Raw genomic sequence first — 16,751 nt, forward strand, 5'->3', positions numbered from 1 at the left:
ATCGTTTTATTTTGCATGCCATTGTAATGTCGAATTTATCCACATTTTGGAGCCCTGCCAATTGGTTAGTTGGCAAAGTGGCAATTCATTGAGGTGGCACGCCAATATTTGCCACATTGTTAAAAACAAGCAAATGAAATACGACCTCCATGGCGACGAACTCCACAACAACCCCTACAACCCCATAAACCAATATTGCCCCAAATATATTCCCATTTACCATTCACCATTTCCCATTTGTTGCGTGAATTGCTGTACGGCTGGCACACGAGGCCAATTTTCGGCATATTGGCAGTTGCCCAACTCAGTCGTATATGTACATACATATATTAATTGCCATATTTTTCGGACACGAAAGTGCACGGAGTTTTTTTGGGGTAAATGTGTGCAGAAGTGCGTATAATTGTAATCTTGAATGCCAAATCGCTGGACGCCAGCCGGGCAATTGTAATTCGTAATTGAATTTAGCTGCGTGAATTTATTGCACTACAATTAAAAAGCAATTTGATGGCCGTTGAAGAATTGCCCCTGGGCTGTTTGAATTTTTTTTTTTGGTTCCAGGCACGTGCCACAAAATTCTGGTGGCAGGGCAGGGAATGAAGGGGTTAGAAGGCAGCAAAATTGCCACAAGGACAACAACTGGAACTTAACTCAACTTGCTGCCAATGAACTTCGCAAAGCCAAAGTGTTTGGGGCAAGTTTCGGTTATTGTTATGGCAACAACAGTCGATGATGTTCTTGCGGCTGCATTAGTGATGCGAAATGTGCTTACAAATTGCGAAACTTGGGTTTGCAATGGCTTGCTGCACCTGTGATTAAAACATTTCCAATCGGGCTTAATACGCTCATGTTTGTTCATTGAATTCCATATAAAAGATTGTAAAACCATTGCACGAGAAACTAATATCTAAAACTGAAGTTCAAACACATTTTATTTACTGTTGAGTGATTAAGGTGCGACATTGCATTAATTAAATAATAATTAAATTCTTACAAGAAGGAACTGCCAAAATTCTTCTCACTCTCGCAAACTAGAATTCTTGTCCCCATTTGGTTTACATGGCAATATCGGGTATTATAGTAAACTTTTTGAGGATACTGCGCAACGGCGTTTCTATCTTTGTGGGCCCAAAACTTTTGGCAGTAACTGTTACTGCCGGCTGCTTTGTTCCACGGGATTAGCTGTCAGGCGATGTCGTGCGAATTGGCCCGACTTATGCTGAATTCTGGGCAATAACGATAATGCAGCGGAAGCCGATTAAAGGGGCAAAGGGCCAGAAGTGAGTGCCAACTGCCAACTGCCTTTGTTACGTAATTAGAGTTTTGGCTGAAAGCAGAGTTCCAGCTGTTGCCGCATTTCACTGTCCATTCTTTGCTTATCTGCGGCTCTTGAGTTTGTCAAAAACAATTGTTTGACTAGACTTGACCGGGCCCAAAACACACACACACACACACATATACATATGTATATCTATAGATGATGGAACACAATGGCTTGGCCAAAAAAGCGGAACAAAGAGCTCCAGCATAAATACACTGGAAAAGGACTTCATATAAATAAATCAAAAATACAACTAAAGCTTTGAATGTGCTAAAACCCACTCTAGAATACTTATATTAAATACTAACAAGTGGAACATTCTTGTCCTTATTTATTATGGTACCTTAAAAGAATTATTTCAAGTAAGCAAACCATTTTTTCGAGTGCATTGTGAGCCACGACAGCAGCATTTGATGCCATTTGTTTTACTTCGCTGACCACAAATAACCATCGCCCGATGCTGTGCTGTTTTGGGCAGCTTGCAGCAGCATTTCGTGGTCCAAACATTCCATTTTCCAGTTGCCAACGCGTCGCGTTCGCTGTTTGCCCTTTGGCCACCGAGAGAGCGTGGTGTTGCTTCCCGCCGGAGTTGCCGGTCAGTTCCATTCCCATTCCCATTCCCAGTCGCATCTAGCATCTAGCATCCAGCATCCAGTGTCATCATCCCCATCCTCCCACCGTCGACAGTGAGTTATGTTGTACATATGAGCCCCAAGGAAATGCAGCCCCAGCAGCAGCAGCAGCAGCAGCAGCAGCAACGCCTGCAGCACAGCAACATGCAGCAACATCAGCTGCAGCAGCAACATCAGCAGTCACCATACAGCATGCAGCATGCAGCAGTAATGGCATCGGCGACATCGCACTGACAAGTGCTCGAGTCGGTTGCAGCTGCTGCGGCTCGAGGATATTTGTGTCCTTGCCGTAGATTTGCCGCTTTAATTCGGCACTTTGCTTTAGCCAGCTGCTTATATCCTCAAATTTTCCAAAGCATTTACTCTCTACACAACTTCAGAATGTCGTTATCTAGCTTGCAATTCAACTGGGTTTCCAATCCAATATGAATTATATGACTACCGTTTCCATTTGTCATTGTCCTTTTTTCAGTGATCTCTTCACTTTAATGATCTCTTTCCCTTAGTGGTTTCATTGACAAATACCCAGGCCATGCTTCCCGCAAAAGTGTTGGCTTAAATTACAGCTGACGATGAATTAAATCAAAGTGTGCGACTATTAAGACCATCAACCACCAGGAGTCGTAGCTGCCATCATCATTCGCACTCAGAGTCCCATTTCCATTTCCGTTTCCACTGTCCTGGCCATATTCATTATCATTTTCAGTCCGGTCAGTGTGGCAGGCAAATTTGCCAGCCTGGGCAGCCAAATGCCAGCCAAGTGGCAAGTGGCAAGTGGCAAGTGGCAGGACGAACAGGACGAAGGCATTACGCGCCGAACTAAACTGGCTGCAACTCGACGGCTGAAAGCAATGGACCTGCTGCTGCAACAGCTCCTCCTCCTCCTCCTTCTCTTCCTTCACCTTCTCCTGCTCCGACTGGTGGCCATCTAATTTTCAGCTCCTTGTCGCCGCACCACAACAATCAAGTGGCATGATTGCTAAGCAGCATAATGCCATTTATTGCCACAACAAGCTGCGCAGTGGCGTCGAATCAGTGCAGCACTGGCATCGAGTAAAACGCGTTTTGGCGGCACCGCAAAACAGTCCGCATCATTGATTAAAAATTTAAACTCATTAAAAATCAATTCAGATCCAAAAAAAAAAGCAGAAATTAGTAGCAAAGTTTAAACTGCAATAAGGCTACGATCGGTCTTTCAAAAGCATGCAACACATTTTTAGCAGAACAAAAACTTTGGTCATCTTTAGAGGGGAAGATTTGTTTCAAATGAACACGAGCCTATTAAATCCTCTTCATTACGAGTATGCAACAATAAGGAAAACAACATTTGCAGTGTAAGCTCAGAACTGGCTGCACTGTCTATTTGGACCAAGCTCCGTTTTCCTTGGCGAAACTTTCCGCATTCGCATTCATGGGCTCCTCCACAATATGCTAAACGCGCAGCCATCGTGGATCGGGGAATGGGAATTCTCGGGAGGAGATGGTAGCGGTGGTGGTGGAAGTGCTAAGGAGCCGTTGCTGGAGCCAATGCAATCATAATTTTAACTACTTTAGTTTTATGCCACCCCCAGTCAGCCAGCCAGCCAGCAGCGGCAGCTCCTTCTGCACTTAGTTCTATTATCCTGGCGCTTTGTTCGCGAATGGCGCCTTCGTCCTTTCCGCCCGATTTTCCTTTTCCTAATTTCGCGTGGCCACAATAAAAACCCAATGGCATGGGGTGCCAACGACAGTCGAGAGTCGATGTGAAAATGAAAATGAAAATATAAATTGCCTTTGTGCACTGCGCAAAATGTCCCCCCAAGTTTCTAGTTATCGCTAAGATTAATTGCCAGCCAGGCTAATGCGATGACAGCCGATGAATAAACTTTGATAGCGCGGAAAATTTGCAACCACATTAAATTAAAAGAGAGAGCGCTTTAAAAACACAAGAGACAGCTAAAATTATGGCTAAAATTGAGAGAGAAAACGCATTATTTAGCTGAGTAAATATGGTAATGTTGTCTAGCACTTCACAGCAATATACACAAAGCTTACAATTCAAGTTCTTATTTAATATTATGTGGTAAATGCATGCAAAAATTCCTTTCCTTGGAATGTAAATAGATTTTTTACTAGGCATGCAGCCAGCGATGAAGCAACCTAAGATGCAGCATAATTCGCTTTAAATTGAAACAACTACCATTTAATGGCTGAATGTGCACAAATAGTATTACAAAATGGCATTTGAGTCGTCATCAATTATTTACCATAGCTATTTTTTCGCCCAATGCAGCACAGCTAAACTTGAATACGTTTGTGGCAAGCTCTTTGTGGCTTCATTAGCGCCTCGCCGGCGACTCAGTGGCACAGTGGTTTGGGGCTCAAGGGTCAGAGGATTGGGAACAGCGAATGGAAATGAAAATAGGAATGAGAATGGAATGGGATTGAGACTCGGGTGTTTGATTAACAATAATGCCGAGCGAGCCGAGGGGCAAAAGCAGAAGGCACAAAGCCAAAGCTTTGGGCGTCGAGAAGCGAGAGGCGAGTGGCAAAAAAGCGCAATCAAGGCGTATGGATTTTAATTAATTTTCCCTGCTGCTGCATTTTTAATTAAAAAACTTGAGCGTGACCGGGCATGCAGAATGCAATTTGCCAGCGTCCTTGTCTATTGTAGGCTTAGGCTTACATACTTCAAGGATATTGAAATGGGGTAATGGTACTCTTGAGGTATTCGATTTATAGTGATACATATATGCTAATTAATTTTGGTCGCAATTCTCGTTTCAATATCCATTTCAGTGCTGGACTGCCAGGTGGGCGATTGGGGCGCCTGGAGTGAATGCGACCGGAGTTGCGGCACGGGAATGATGACGCGGAACAGGCAGATCCTGCAGGCAGCCCAAAACGGTGGCAAGCACTGCCCCACGCTGCAGCAGAAGAGGAGTTGCCAAGGATACCGATGCCATGGCCACCACGACAAGAAGATACTGCGAGGTGAGTGGAAATCCTTTTGTCACTGCCCATGCTCACTAATCCCATGCTCGGGCATTAAAGTCACTAATGTATATATTATAGTATACGTACGCAAGAAATGCTTGGGTTTCTGCTTAATAATCAGTTTTCCTTCATCTTTTTCGTTGGCTCATAATTAATTTCCATTTTGAGTTTCAATTTATCAAGGCAACAGTATGACCAAAATGATAAGCCATGTTGCCAGACCTGCCGCTCCCTTCGTCCTTAAAACTTTTGACGTCATAAACACGCTGATTTGATCATCCCACAACCCTTGACGCCCTGCCTCGTAGGATATTTGGGGCACAGGATACCTTTTGTGCCGACACCACATTGCAAGGACAAACAAAGATTTGGGGCAAGAAGCTTTTGCACCTAAACCAGACAAACTCAGGAGACTGACAGCGGCATCAAAGACCTCCGATGCACTTCCGCCATTCAATGTTTTTGCCCTGCTCTGGGTTTTGTGGGTGGTTGGGTGGTTGGGTGGTTCAGTGGGTGGTTGGGCGCATTTGGAGGGCGTTTGCAGAAAGTTGAAACCCTTTCAAGTTGCCTTTCGCACGCACACAGGGAGAACGCACAATGCACATCAGTTCAGTGTCAACTGTGCAATTAGTTACATATTTAACCACAGTAATCCAATGTCTCGAGAACTTTATAATTATTTAAGCAAGGCGCAGGCCCAAGGACATTGCGTAACGCAACTAATTGTTTTTAATTAGCAGCACACATAAAATAGCTTTCATAATTAGGAGCCATAAAATTTGAACATACAGAGTTTTAAGTTTAAAGCTATTTAATTGTAGATTTGATTTGATAATCAAGTGAGTAAAAACGAGAAAGCCTTTTTACAAGTATTAGATGCTTTACATTTGACAGCCTTATTCTAGGCATACCTGATTATTTCTCTCAGTGCACTCCCGTCCGCTCAGCTAAAAGCCAATGCAAAAACGGATCTGCCAAACTCCAAACAAGAAAGCCAGAGTACGTGAAAGAAAGCAGCAGGAGCAGAAGAAGAAGCTGCTTTCTCTGCAGGAGAAAGGGCGTAGAAAGTTGCGCTGACTGGCAGTGGCAAAAAATGTCATATAGCCATATAGCCAGCCCCCCAAGCTTCACCCCCCTCTCCACCCCCCTCAATCCAAAGCAATTTTCTGCAAGTGGCTGACATAAAAGCCATATTATATTTGGCTAAGTGTCACCGCCGGCTTAAAAACACAGACAAAGGGGGAGTGGGGAGTGGAGAAAACTATTAAAATATCGCTGCGAAAGTTTTTGTTTATGTTTTGGGTCGCCTGCGCTCCATTAGCCTTGGACGTGCCCCACCCACATGGCCACCCACTTGGCCACCCACTTTGCCACCCAATTGGCAACCCCACTCTTGTTTGGATTTAGTTTTGCCTTCTGGTTTGCCATGTTTGTTATATTTTTTTATTTTTTTTTGCTCTTTTTCTGCTGCGGCACATGTGTGCGGCGCACAACTCTTTAAGCGTTTAATTAAAACTTTGATTGCTGCCATTAAAATATTATTCAACCGCATGCAGAACAAGAAGAATGGGGCTGCCAAGTGCATGGATGAGTGCGTCTGATTGGAGCAAGAAAACGGTGCAAAAAAGGGGCATTATTAATTGGAGCAGGGAACAACATTGTTGTTAAACATCGTATGGAAAGCACTTTAAAATTGGCCATTAGGACACCTGAAAGCCATTAACTGGAAATGGAAAGTGGAAATTCAATGTAGGAAACGTGCCGCGTTAGCAATGTGAATATTCTTGACATTGCAACAAGATGAGTGGCATTTTTAATGTGCTAACACATTTCATTAATTTATGTACTTGTTTGTCTACATAGCATTAATATTTTACATTGCCCCTGCAATTTCTATTATTTTTGAATTCCTAATTTTCAATTTTAATTATGTATGCTTATTACGGACTGCAATCAATTAAAATTATAAACAAAACCGAAATTCTAAAGGGAAATGATTAGCGCAATGTCCCCAATAATTTATGCACTTATAATTTTCTCCCTAAAATATATATGCTAAATAAAATCAAACCCTAATGTCTGGCTTAAAATATAATAACATCACCTTAAATCGGCAAATTGATGTGGAATGGGTTAAACAAAAATTACTGCATTCGAATTTTGGAAATTTAGCTGTTCGTTAAATTCAATGTTGTTTTTAATATAAAACCGCTTTTATATCATTACATATTTAATTATATTTATAATCAGAGAGTGGGTTCATGCTTATTTTGAATTAATTACACAGTTTGATAATAACTTTGCGTGCAATCAATATTTTTTTTTGTTGCATTTGAATGCTAGTAATAAATATCTCGTTTCAAATAGAATGCCAAAAACAAACGTAAATATGTATAATGATGTTGGTTTACGTGTTTCAAAGAGAGGAAAACTGAATTCCTGCTAATATGGATTGAAAAGGGTAGCCGTGGCCATAAAAATTCAGATAAACTCAACCTAATGGCCCCACAAACTGGGCAATGAACTAAATTTTGGCTGAAGCACAAAATCGGAGACGACAAGATAAATATCGCATTCCAACCGGTTTCATAATTGGTCCGCAATTACGTATATCCTGGCAACACATACATTTGCGGTGCTCAGGGTTTCTGGGAGTAAATGTTAATTAAGGCGTTGGTGACTGGGTGTGTGTGTGTGTGCTTATGTGTGTGTGTGTGTGTGTCTGTCCGGCTGTGGGTGTATCCTCGCATATACATTCATATATGTGTGTGCACACACATACATCTACGCGTGTGTTTAATGCTCATAATGCGCTTAAGCTGTTTATTGTTTTTAGCACTTCCCACGACCCACGACCCACGCCCCCCGCCCCCGCCAGCCACGCCCCCGTCTTCGTGTGGGCGGCAGTGCGGTTGTGTTTGCGCTGCAAATAGCCGACAGACAATCGCCGCAGGACTAGCGAAAGAGAAACAGATACGAATGCGGATATACATATACACACATATGTACATACACTGACACGGTTGGAAAATCATCTTGTGTTTCCTCCAGTAATTACAGGGCATTAAAAGCTTTGCTGAAGCCATATGCTGGGCCAAAAATCAAAGAACAGCGCATCTGTGGTTTTTAGTTGTGTTAGAGAAGTGAAGCAGCCGATTGGAAGTCTCTTTATATCATGGGATAAAAAGTAAGAAACTTACGCAAGTAGCTGAGATTTCTATAAGCCCCGAACTTTTAGCTGCTCAAGACAAATTCAATTTGCCGCGGGTTCACTGAAAAGGCAATTTGGGCGCCCTTATGCTATTAAAAATTGCCTAATTCCAAATTAATTGCCTACAAACAAGTGGCTCTGTGTGCGCGTATTTAAGGGCAATAATAAAGGTAAGCAAGGACAAAGAAGTTAAAGGTAGACCCACGAGAACTTCCCGAAAACCATAAATGATGCATGGATCAGATTGCTTTCAGGACACAAAACCTAAAAAAATTATGCGCTAATTGCCATCTACATAATTCACAAGGTCTCCAGCTCAAGTAGCACACTATTTTCGGGAGTTTTCGGCTTACTGCTGACTTCAATTTTTTTGCCACACGTGCACGTACTTTTGCCACTCACTGTGACCTTGTGCTGGGCGCCCAAATGCTCAAGGACCCAGAAGCCCCCACCTTCCATCAACCACAATAATGCGCCGTGCTCATTAACGTTATAAAAATAATTGCTCAGCACTCACATACACAGTTTCCATGTGCTAAATTCCAATTAACTGGCGTTGGTGTGAGTGTGAGTGCGAGTGTGAGTGCGAGTGTGAGTGCGAGTGTGAGTGCGAGTGTGAGTGCGAGTGTGAATGTCAACTCGGCTGCTTGGCCACCAAGTTGGTAATCGTCCGAGTTGAACGATGAAGTGCCAGCGCCACAGTTTTCGGCAGCAGCTAATCAGTCGCGGAATGTGGGGTACCCTTCATGCAAATTACAATTCGCACAATTAAAAAGGGACACCAGACGGATAAACTCCAATCTACTTGGTATTTGAGCACGAAATAATCTCATTTGCATTGCTTATAAAATGGTAATACCTTTGATACATTTATGCATCTGAAAGATTTTCGACCTTTTCATATGCAGCAGCACCTGCTCTTCCGCTTAGCAGCACTCGGTTGAAACGGCTAACTTTTTCATTTTTTGCGTGGCCAAGTTTTCCTTAAAGTGAATATGCCCAAGGCGAAGTCAAAGCGGAAGGACCTTGAAAGGGATAGGGGGGCGAAGCAGGATGAGGGGCAACAATATGGCATTTGATTATGCAAATTCCCGTTTAGCACTTGGCTCGTTAAATTTGCATAAGTTGCTGCGGCGCCTAAAATTATGCAACGCATATGGACCATCCCTGAGATAACCCCCCCCCCCCCTCCCCTCCCTCTTTCAACAACGCGCACAATTTGCAAGGAACACACCGCGTTTATTCCAAGATTCAGTCTGCAATCCAAAACTAGTCCAAAGCACCTGGTCTATCTAGTCACAATCTTGAACAGCACTGGGCCATAATACAACTGCTCAATAATGTGGAACATCCAGTTTTTTTCGCCGGAAGTATCAGCGGCAGTATCCTTGTTGATTGTTTCACTTCTTGATTCAATTTGCAAGCTTCGTTTTTATTTTCCTTATTTCTCCATGGACAGTTGTTTTTTAAAGTGAAAATTAATTTTAATACTTATTAAACAAGTAACATTGAACATGAAACATTGAATTTGCAACATTGAATTTGCAACATTGAATTTGCAACATTGAATTTGCAACATTGAATTTGCAACATTGAATTTGCAACATTGAATTTGCAACATTGAATTTGCAACATTGAATTAGCAACATTGAATTTGCAACATTGAATTTGCAACATTGCATTTGCAACATTGAATTTGCAACATTGAATTTGTACCATTGTATTTGCAACATTGAATTTGCAACATTAAATTTGCAACATTGAATTTGCAACATTAAACTTGCAACATTAAATTTGCAACATTGAATTTGCAACAATGAATTTGCAACATTGAAACATAGGTAACATTCAACGCTAAACATTAAACATATCAAAACATATGTTGTATACAATGTAATTGACATCATTTTACATAATTAATGAAATGTAAAAAAAAATTTCGTCCACCAATACTTATAATTCCCAATTAGTTCTGACTCAATCCTCATGGGATAGCCGCTCTGGCAGATCGCAGATCAGTTGACCGGAAGTTCAAATGTGTTAGTAAAAGTAGTAGTTTGTGTGTCTGTGTGTGTGATCGTGGTTCCAGATGCCATGTGGACATCCCGTCGTCGATCTGGATGCAGTGCACCATGGACCTGACCAGGTATGTTAGGAGGTAAATTATTATATTATTATTATATTATTATATTATTATATTATTATATTATTATATTATTATATTATTATATTATTATATTATTATATTATTATATTATTATATTATTATATTATTATATTATTATATTATTATATTATTATATTATTATATTATTATATTATTATATTATTATATTATTATATTATCTATTCTCGAAATATCTTATATGATAAGTTTTATACGATTAAGTTTGCTATTTAAGTTATTATATTATGATTTAGGTTAAGACAGTGGTGAACTCAGGTATAAGTGAATATGCAGGCTACTTATTTATTCTCGAAAGATATTTTATATGAATAAATATGAATAAATATGAATAATATGAATAAGTTTTCTATGATTAAGTTACTATTAGGTTAAGACTAGTGGGGAACTGAGGTACAAGTAGTAGTTTATTAAGTTACATATTTAAGTTCACGTGCGCCTTGAGGCTGGCTACATATTTATTCTGAAAACAAATTTACTTAATAAACCTACATATTAAATGATTGAAATAAAAATAAAGTTATTCATACATATACATATTGAAATTTTGCGGAAAATCGGTTTTCTGTTCTTTTGCGACTATAAATATCAGTATTTTGATCAGAACAATTTCAAATAGACAATTTCGTTGAATTTTCGCTATCCAAGATATGGGAAAGGCTGATTGCTAACCACAGCTCTTGATCTTTGGTAGCTAAAAGGGTAATGCGATGTGCGATTTCTCTGTACTTTCGCAGCAGCCAGGGCAATCATGTAGAATAAAGAATTTCAGGATTGGTTACATGCATTGCGAGCGACTGGAATTGAACTAAATGAGCACTGCTTCCCCGCAATCCTTTCTGGCATCCGTCTCTGACTGACATGGCAATGGTTTCTGTGGCATTTTCCCCAGAAGGGGTGGCCCTTCCTCGATGCGGCGGAGGACCCTTTGAGTGCTCCGGAGTCACTGCGCAAACAGTAAACAAATCGCACACGTAAATTATATCGGGTAAACACAGTAGCGAATCAAAGGAGAGCAGTGCACTGCGCGAAAAGGGAATCAATATACATTTGGGAAGCTGATATGATTGCAGCTATTTCAGATTAGTACAGCTTTGCTTATGATATGTAGCTAGTGTATTATTTATTTGAAACATGTAATGAGCTAAAGCTCACTGACTACCTTTTGGACCACTGATTTCTTCGAGTGTCTGTGGCATGTGGCATCGTTCTGCACCCGCGGCACGTCGGGTCATCCAAGGTGTTGGTGCTGGTGTTGTCGCTGGCTCTGCGACAAAAAGGAACTTGGGGCGGTACTGGCTGTTTGGAATGGCAGTGCGGTTCGCATTTCTATGCAATCTGCGGTTGGAGGAGGAGGATCCAGCTCATGCTGTTTGCCTGCCTTTTTTTTTATTTGGTCGCCTGTTAATGGCATGTTTTGATTCCGCGCTGGAGGAAGCAAGAAAAATAAAAACAACAAGCGAGGCAAGAAAAAGAGCAAACGACAGGCAAAACAACAAAATGGTGGGAACACGGAAAACGTAGCATACTCCCAGGCGCTCCGGCACGCATACTTCCGGTATACACATGTATGTGTGTGTGTGGGTTTTTTGGGGGTTTTTTGGGGGAGCGCGCAGTAAGCAGTGAGCGATTGAATTATGGCAGGTATGCGTGCGTTACGAAACAAGGACAGCCTTGAGCTCTTGGGATTCCGAGCATGGAAATTGATTTCCCGCGAATAGCTGAAGATTTGCCCAAAATAACACTGCATTCTCCGCATTATTCTCTTTCAGAAATGGCCCTTCTTCTGCCAGCGGCCCTTTCGCACAATCATCATGTCAACGAAAGTGGCGATTTACGGCGCAATCTGCGCACGCGCTACCGCGACGCCCACAAACACAACCATGATCAAGAGTAAGTATACGCACCGTTGTACGGCTTTTTATAAGGTGGTTAAACATACCAATTAAATGAATTTCTCTATGCTGCAGTACTCTCAAGAATGTGTCATAGAATGGTATTAGGTTATGTAAAAGGTTTCAAGCATGGCTTAAATAGCAATATCTTAAATATCCATCGAAATATCAAAACCTAGCTGGCAAATCCCCCAATTTCGCCTGCAGTTGTCTCTGACTAGACGTTTATGGGAAAACTTATAGCTCACCCCATGTGATTCACCCCGGACATTACGACTTGGGACTTGGGTGGGCTTATCCCAAATTTGCTAGCCGTTGACTTTTTATGACGCGCGACATGCAAAATAATTTCATGTCCCGACGGAAAACATGGCAAGACGGTGAAAAAGGATGGAAAACATAAACGCCGGCAATAAAAGTCCATCATAAAAAATAAAGAAAGTGGGGAAAATTTCGCCATTAAACTGTTCTAAGCTGGCCCTGATTTGACGCGTTGTTAATTCTTTCGAATTCTTCGTTATTTCTTGGCGTTTTTTGTGCCGTTTGCTTGCTTGCCTCCTTTGATTTTTATGATTTGCTTGGCCAGGTTAGCCAGATTGTTTTTTTTGTTTTGTATGTGCGTTTGATTCGAGTGCCTGCGACATGTCCTTAAGTGTCCTTGATATCCTATTCTTATTGGTGGTCGTGGCCAAGGCAAACACAAGCAGCGAAAACAAACAATGCGGGACAAAGGAAAAGTCCTTACTCTTCACTCGCCCAAATGCCCTTTCATTTCATAAATTCTATATTTTACTTGGCGCTATATTTTACTAGTGTTTAGCCAATTTCTTTGTGGTTTCTGAGTTGACTTCTTTGAGCTTTTTTGTGCGCTACGATTTTTGTGTGCCCATTCTAAGGATTTGACTTGTTGATAGTCATTCACTTTGTATATGTGTTGAGTTGTACAACTGCCAGATATACCCTATGCTGCCACCTTCTAAGAGGTAGGTGAAAAATCTGCCCAACATCTTTTGCTCGCCCATTATGGATGCCACAATAAGCGCACATCAATCACGTGCCGAATTCGGACAGAAGTGTTTTCTTTTTCCAAGAACCTTCTAAGAGGTCCTTTTTTTTTTTGATGTTCCCACTCCAGCTGAGTGTTCTTTTGGCCCATCAAAAGCCGTTTATTGTGATACGATTGTGTATTTCCCACCGCCCAAAAACAAAATTAAATCAAATCCGCATTTTATTATTTTACGATTTTTCGTTTTGTACTTTGTTTTTTTTTTTTTGTCTTTGACCATCTTGAAGTTTGGTTTTGGATTTTAGGTTTCATTTGGATTGCTTTTTCTTATGTCTAGTGATTTAATTAGGTGGCGTGGAAACTTCCGTGAATGGTACCTACCAGTAAGATAAGATTACAATTTAGGTATTGTTTTATTTTCTGAAACACATATGTGTTTCCTTAATTACCAGATTAATTTTCTGTTATATTGTAATATGTAATTATTTTCACTATTCGCATTCCCGAATTCAAGTTAAATATGGCTATAAAACAGCTAATTTGTATGATGCCGTCGTAAATATAGTTATCCAGATAAAGTCCTTTCCTCGCCCCATGGCAACTGCCACGCCCCCTTGAACAGCCTCCCCGGTGATTTGTTAACTTGCTGGGAAAACTTTTATTGCTTTGTCAGCGATTTGAGAGGCGGCAACAGGAAGAGAACCGCAAATTATGAATTATACACTTGAACAACAAAAGCGGCGACAGGCGGCAGATGAAAGTGGTGGTGAGATAAATAAACATATACATAAATTATGGCCAACATTTTTGGAGGGCGGGGGGAAGGGGATGAGTTGTTGGCAAACAGAAAAACGAAAAACAAACGAAGATGGTCCAAACCGAAAATAAAAATAAAAACAATAATTCGCCACAATTTAATTTACATAATGACAGTGTCAAGTGGCGGCGTCTGTAAGGTGAAGTGGGTAGCTGGGTGGTTGGGTGGTTGGGTGGTTGGGTGGTTGGGCGCAGCAAAGGCAGCTGAAGTGGGGCAGAAAGAAAGAAATTAAAAAGGCGAAGATGGAGCAGGATGTGGCAGCCAAGACAAAGGGAGAGTGGGCCGCCAACAACGTTGTTGAAAATTCACACTTTTTTTTTTAATGCGATAAATTTACAAGGCAACTGGGAAATCTGCAGTCGACAGCCGTGTGTGCCACGCCCCCAACCGCCGTCGCCGTCGCCGACCACGCCCACTGTCTGCGCCTACGTGGGGCAACAATAAAACGTTTTAAGCCCAAATCCCCACGAGGATTAGCCTGGACCGCATAAATTTGCCGGCAGACGCGAGCAAACAAAGCGGTCGAGGAAAACGCCAACTGGCCAGGGACGGACTCTGATTTTTCCCCTCTGAAAAGCGAGGGAGCAACGAAAAGAAAAGCGTGAGGACCCCAAGGATCGATATGTGCTGCTCTAATGTCCATGTACGGAATGTACATTTCGATTAAATGGTCAAACTGCAGGCGAAAATGAATGATGTATGGTTACTTTGAATTCAGCGCATTTCTTGTGGCACTTTGAGGCGAAACCCATATTGCTGATTGATGCTTTTGTGGATTTAGTTGCAAAGAGATATCAAATTAATTTTGTAATACTCACGATGGCCCCACTTACCCGCAATGCGCTCCCAAGAAAAGAAAGTCGCCAGCTTGATTGCTCCTGGAAATTAAAGAGAATGCGTCTGCGAATTGACAGATTTAACGATTTCATCCCCATCGCCATCTCCATTTCCATTCCCCTCTGCCATTTCACCTTTCTCATTTGCATAGAGCAGGTGCGTCGGGGTCGTCCTTATGGCCCAATCCCCCACCTAATATCCTCGTTCCATTTCCTTGGTTGTTGTTTGTTGCATACGGTTGACAACGGAATAAGAGCCATAAAAATGCGTTAAAGCTGCTACTTTATTTTCATTACGACAGAAACTCTTATATATATATGTATCTACATATATATGTACATATATATATAAAGCCTCTTTGTGCCCGTTGATCTATGCAGGCGGCTTTCAACTGAAAAGGGAGTTTGTGGATTTTTCTGTTTGTCCGTCTGCGGCTGCTTTGCATACTTTTAGGGGCACTCAAAGTCGGCGGCTTTACAAATTGAATTATGCACTTAATGGCGGGCAGCTACCAAGCAAAATGCGGCAAAATGTGAGCTGGCTGGCTAAAGGTGGGTTAACTGAAGATTCCAGTACAAGGCTAAGCATCTCGAAATGGGGCCAAATGAAATGGCTAAATGCTAAAATTCCCTCTTCAGCCAAGCTCTTTAAACGAGTTTTCTCGGGCAATGACAGTCCGTTTGCAATTTTTGAGGGGCTCTCACAGCTGAATTTTTGATGCAGTTTCGACAAATATTGAGTTAAGAGTAATGTCTATTCACAACATAATTCTGTTGGCCAAGAAATGAAGAGACTATTGAATAAGAAATTGATGCGCTTAAGTTCACTTTCCATTTCACTAGAGCACCATTTTCCCTTCGTTATAATGGCATTTTTTTTTTTGCTATTTTTAATCGGAAAAGCGAATGGCAGAGGAAACAATCACCCCGTACACCACCGACACATTCTTTCCATATCAATTATTTGGTGGAAAAGCAGAGGGAAAACAGGGCAAAAGCAACGAGGAAACTAGAATGTTTCAGTCTAATCTACATGCCGACAGCTTTATTTGCACAAAGCTTTTTGCTTTTGCTTTTGCTCTGGCTCTTGTTCTTGTTCTTGCCCCGCGGTGGCCAGCGATGCGCAACTGTCACATTAATCCCCCAGCCGCGCCCACAGATACTCAACGCCCCACCCACTGTGGCACCCCCCGCCACCAAATCAGCTTTTGCATTGACTAAGTATGCAACAAGGTTTTCCGAGCTGCGGCTAAATATTCGACTTCCCTTTGCTCCACATCCACATCCACATCCACATCCGCCTTCTTCGCCCTCAGCACCGCCGCTCAATCATCATTAAAACGCAAGAAAGACCGGGTGGCTGGCTTGCCGGGATTTTGTTGGATTCGGCTGGGTGGTCCAGTGGCTGGACGAAGATGGATCAGGCCGACAACAAAGACAGCCAGCGTCCAGCGGAATCCCTTTAACATTTCCCTTCGGAGGCGACTCACTCAAGCGCTGCAAAGTGCTTCCTCTCTTTCTCTCGCTGGCCGCGCAAGAAACGAAGACCAAACCAAGACCAAGACCACGACCAAGACCAAGTCCGAGTCCAAGGAGTCCCAAGTGTTTGGCTCCTGCCACCGTCTCCTTGCCTGCTGCCTGTTGCTGAAGCGTGCACTGGAAAAAAGGCGTATTAGTTACCTCAAGGCAACTATAAAGTAAGGCGACAATGGTTAGAAAGGCACAACTTAAAAATATTAGCATTTATTTTTGAAAAAGTGAAACTGTGAATTATTTTTGAAAAAGTTAAACTGTGAATTATTTTTGAAAAAGTGAAACTGTGAAATATTTTTGAAAAAGTTAAACTGTGAATTATTTTTGAAAAAGTGAAAC

At 41.8% G+C, this 16,751-nt stretch overlaps 1 protein-coding gene across 2 annotated transcripts in view; it reads left to right on the forward strand.

The window, feature by feature from the left end:
• Window positions 1-16,751, forward strand: part of LOC6525087 (E3 ubiquitin-protein ligase HUWE1) — a 104,474-nt gene that overhangs the window by 83,267 nt on the left and 4,456 nt on the right. The window contains exons 3-4 of one of the 2 annotated variants that reach the window (XM_002100890.4): window positions 4,732-4,926; window positions 12,098-12,218. In XM_002100890.4, coding sequence (XP_002100926.2) covers window positions 4,732-4,926; window positions 12,098-12,218 — 316 coding nt within the window. Of the gene's footprint in view, window positions 1-4,731; window positions 4,927-10,157; window positions 10,287-12,097; window positions 12,219-16,751 lie in introns of those variants that run through there. The other variant, XM_015190602.3, reaches the window with a different exon arrangement.

The sequence above is a fragment of the Drosophila yakuba genome, chromosome X, assembly GCF_016746365.2.
Source record: "Drosophila yakuba strain Tai18E2 chromosome X, Prin_Dyak_Tai18E2_2.1, whole genome shotgun sequence".
NCBI lineage: Eukaryota > Metazoa > Arthropoda > Insecta > Diptera > Drosophilidae > Drosophila > Drosophila yakuba.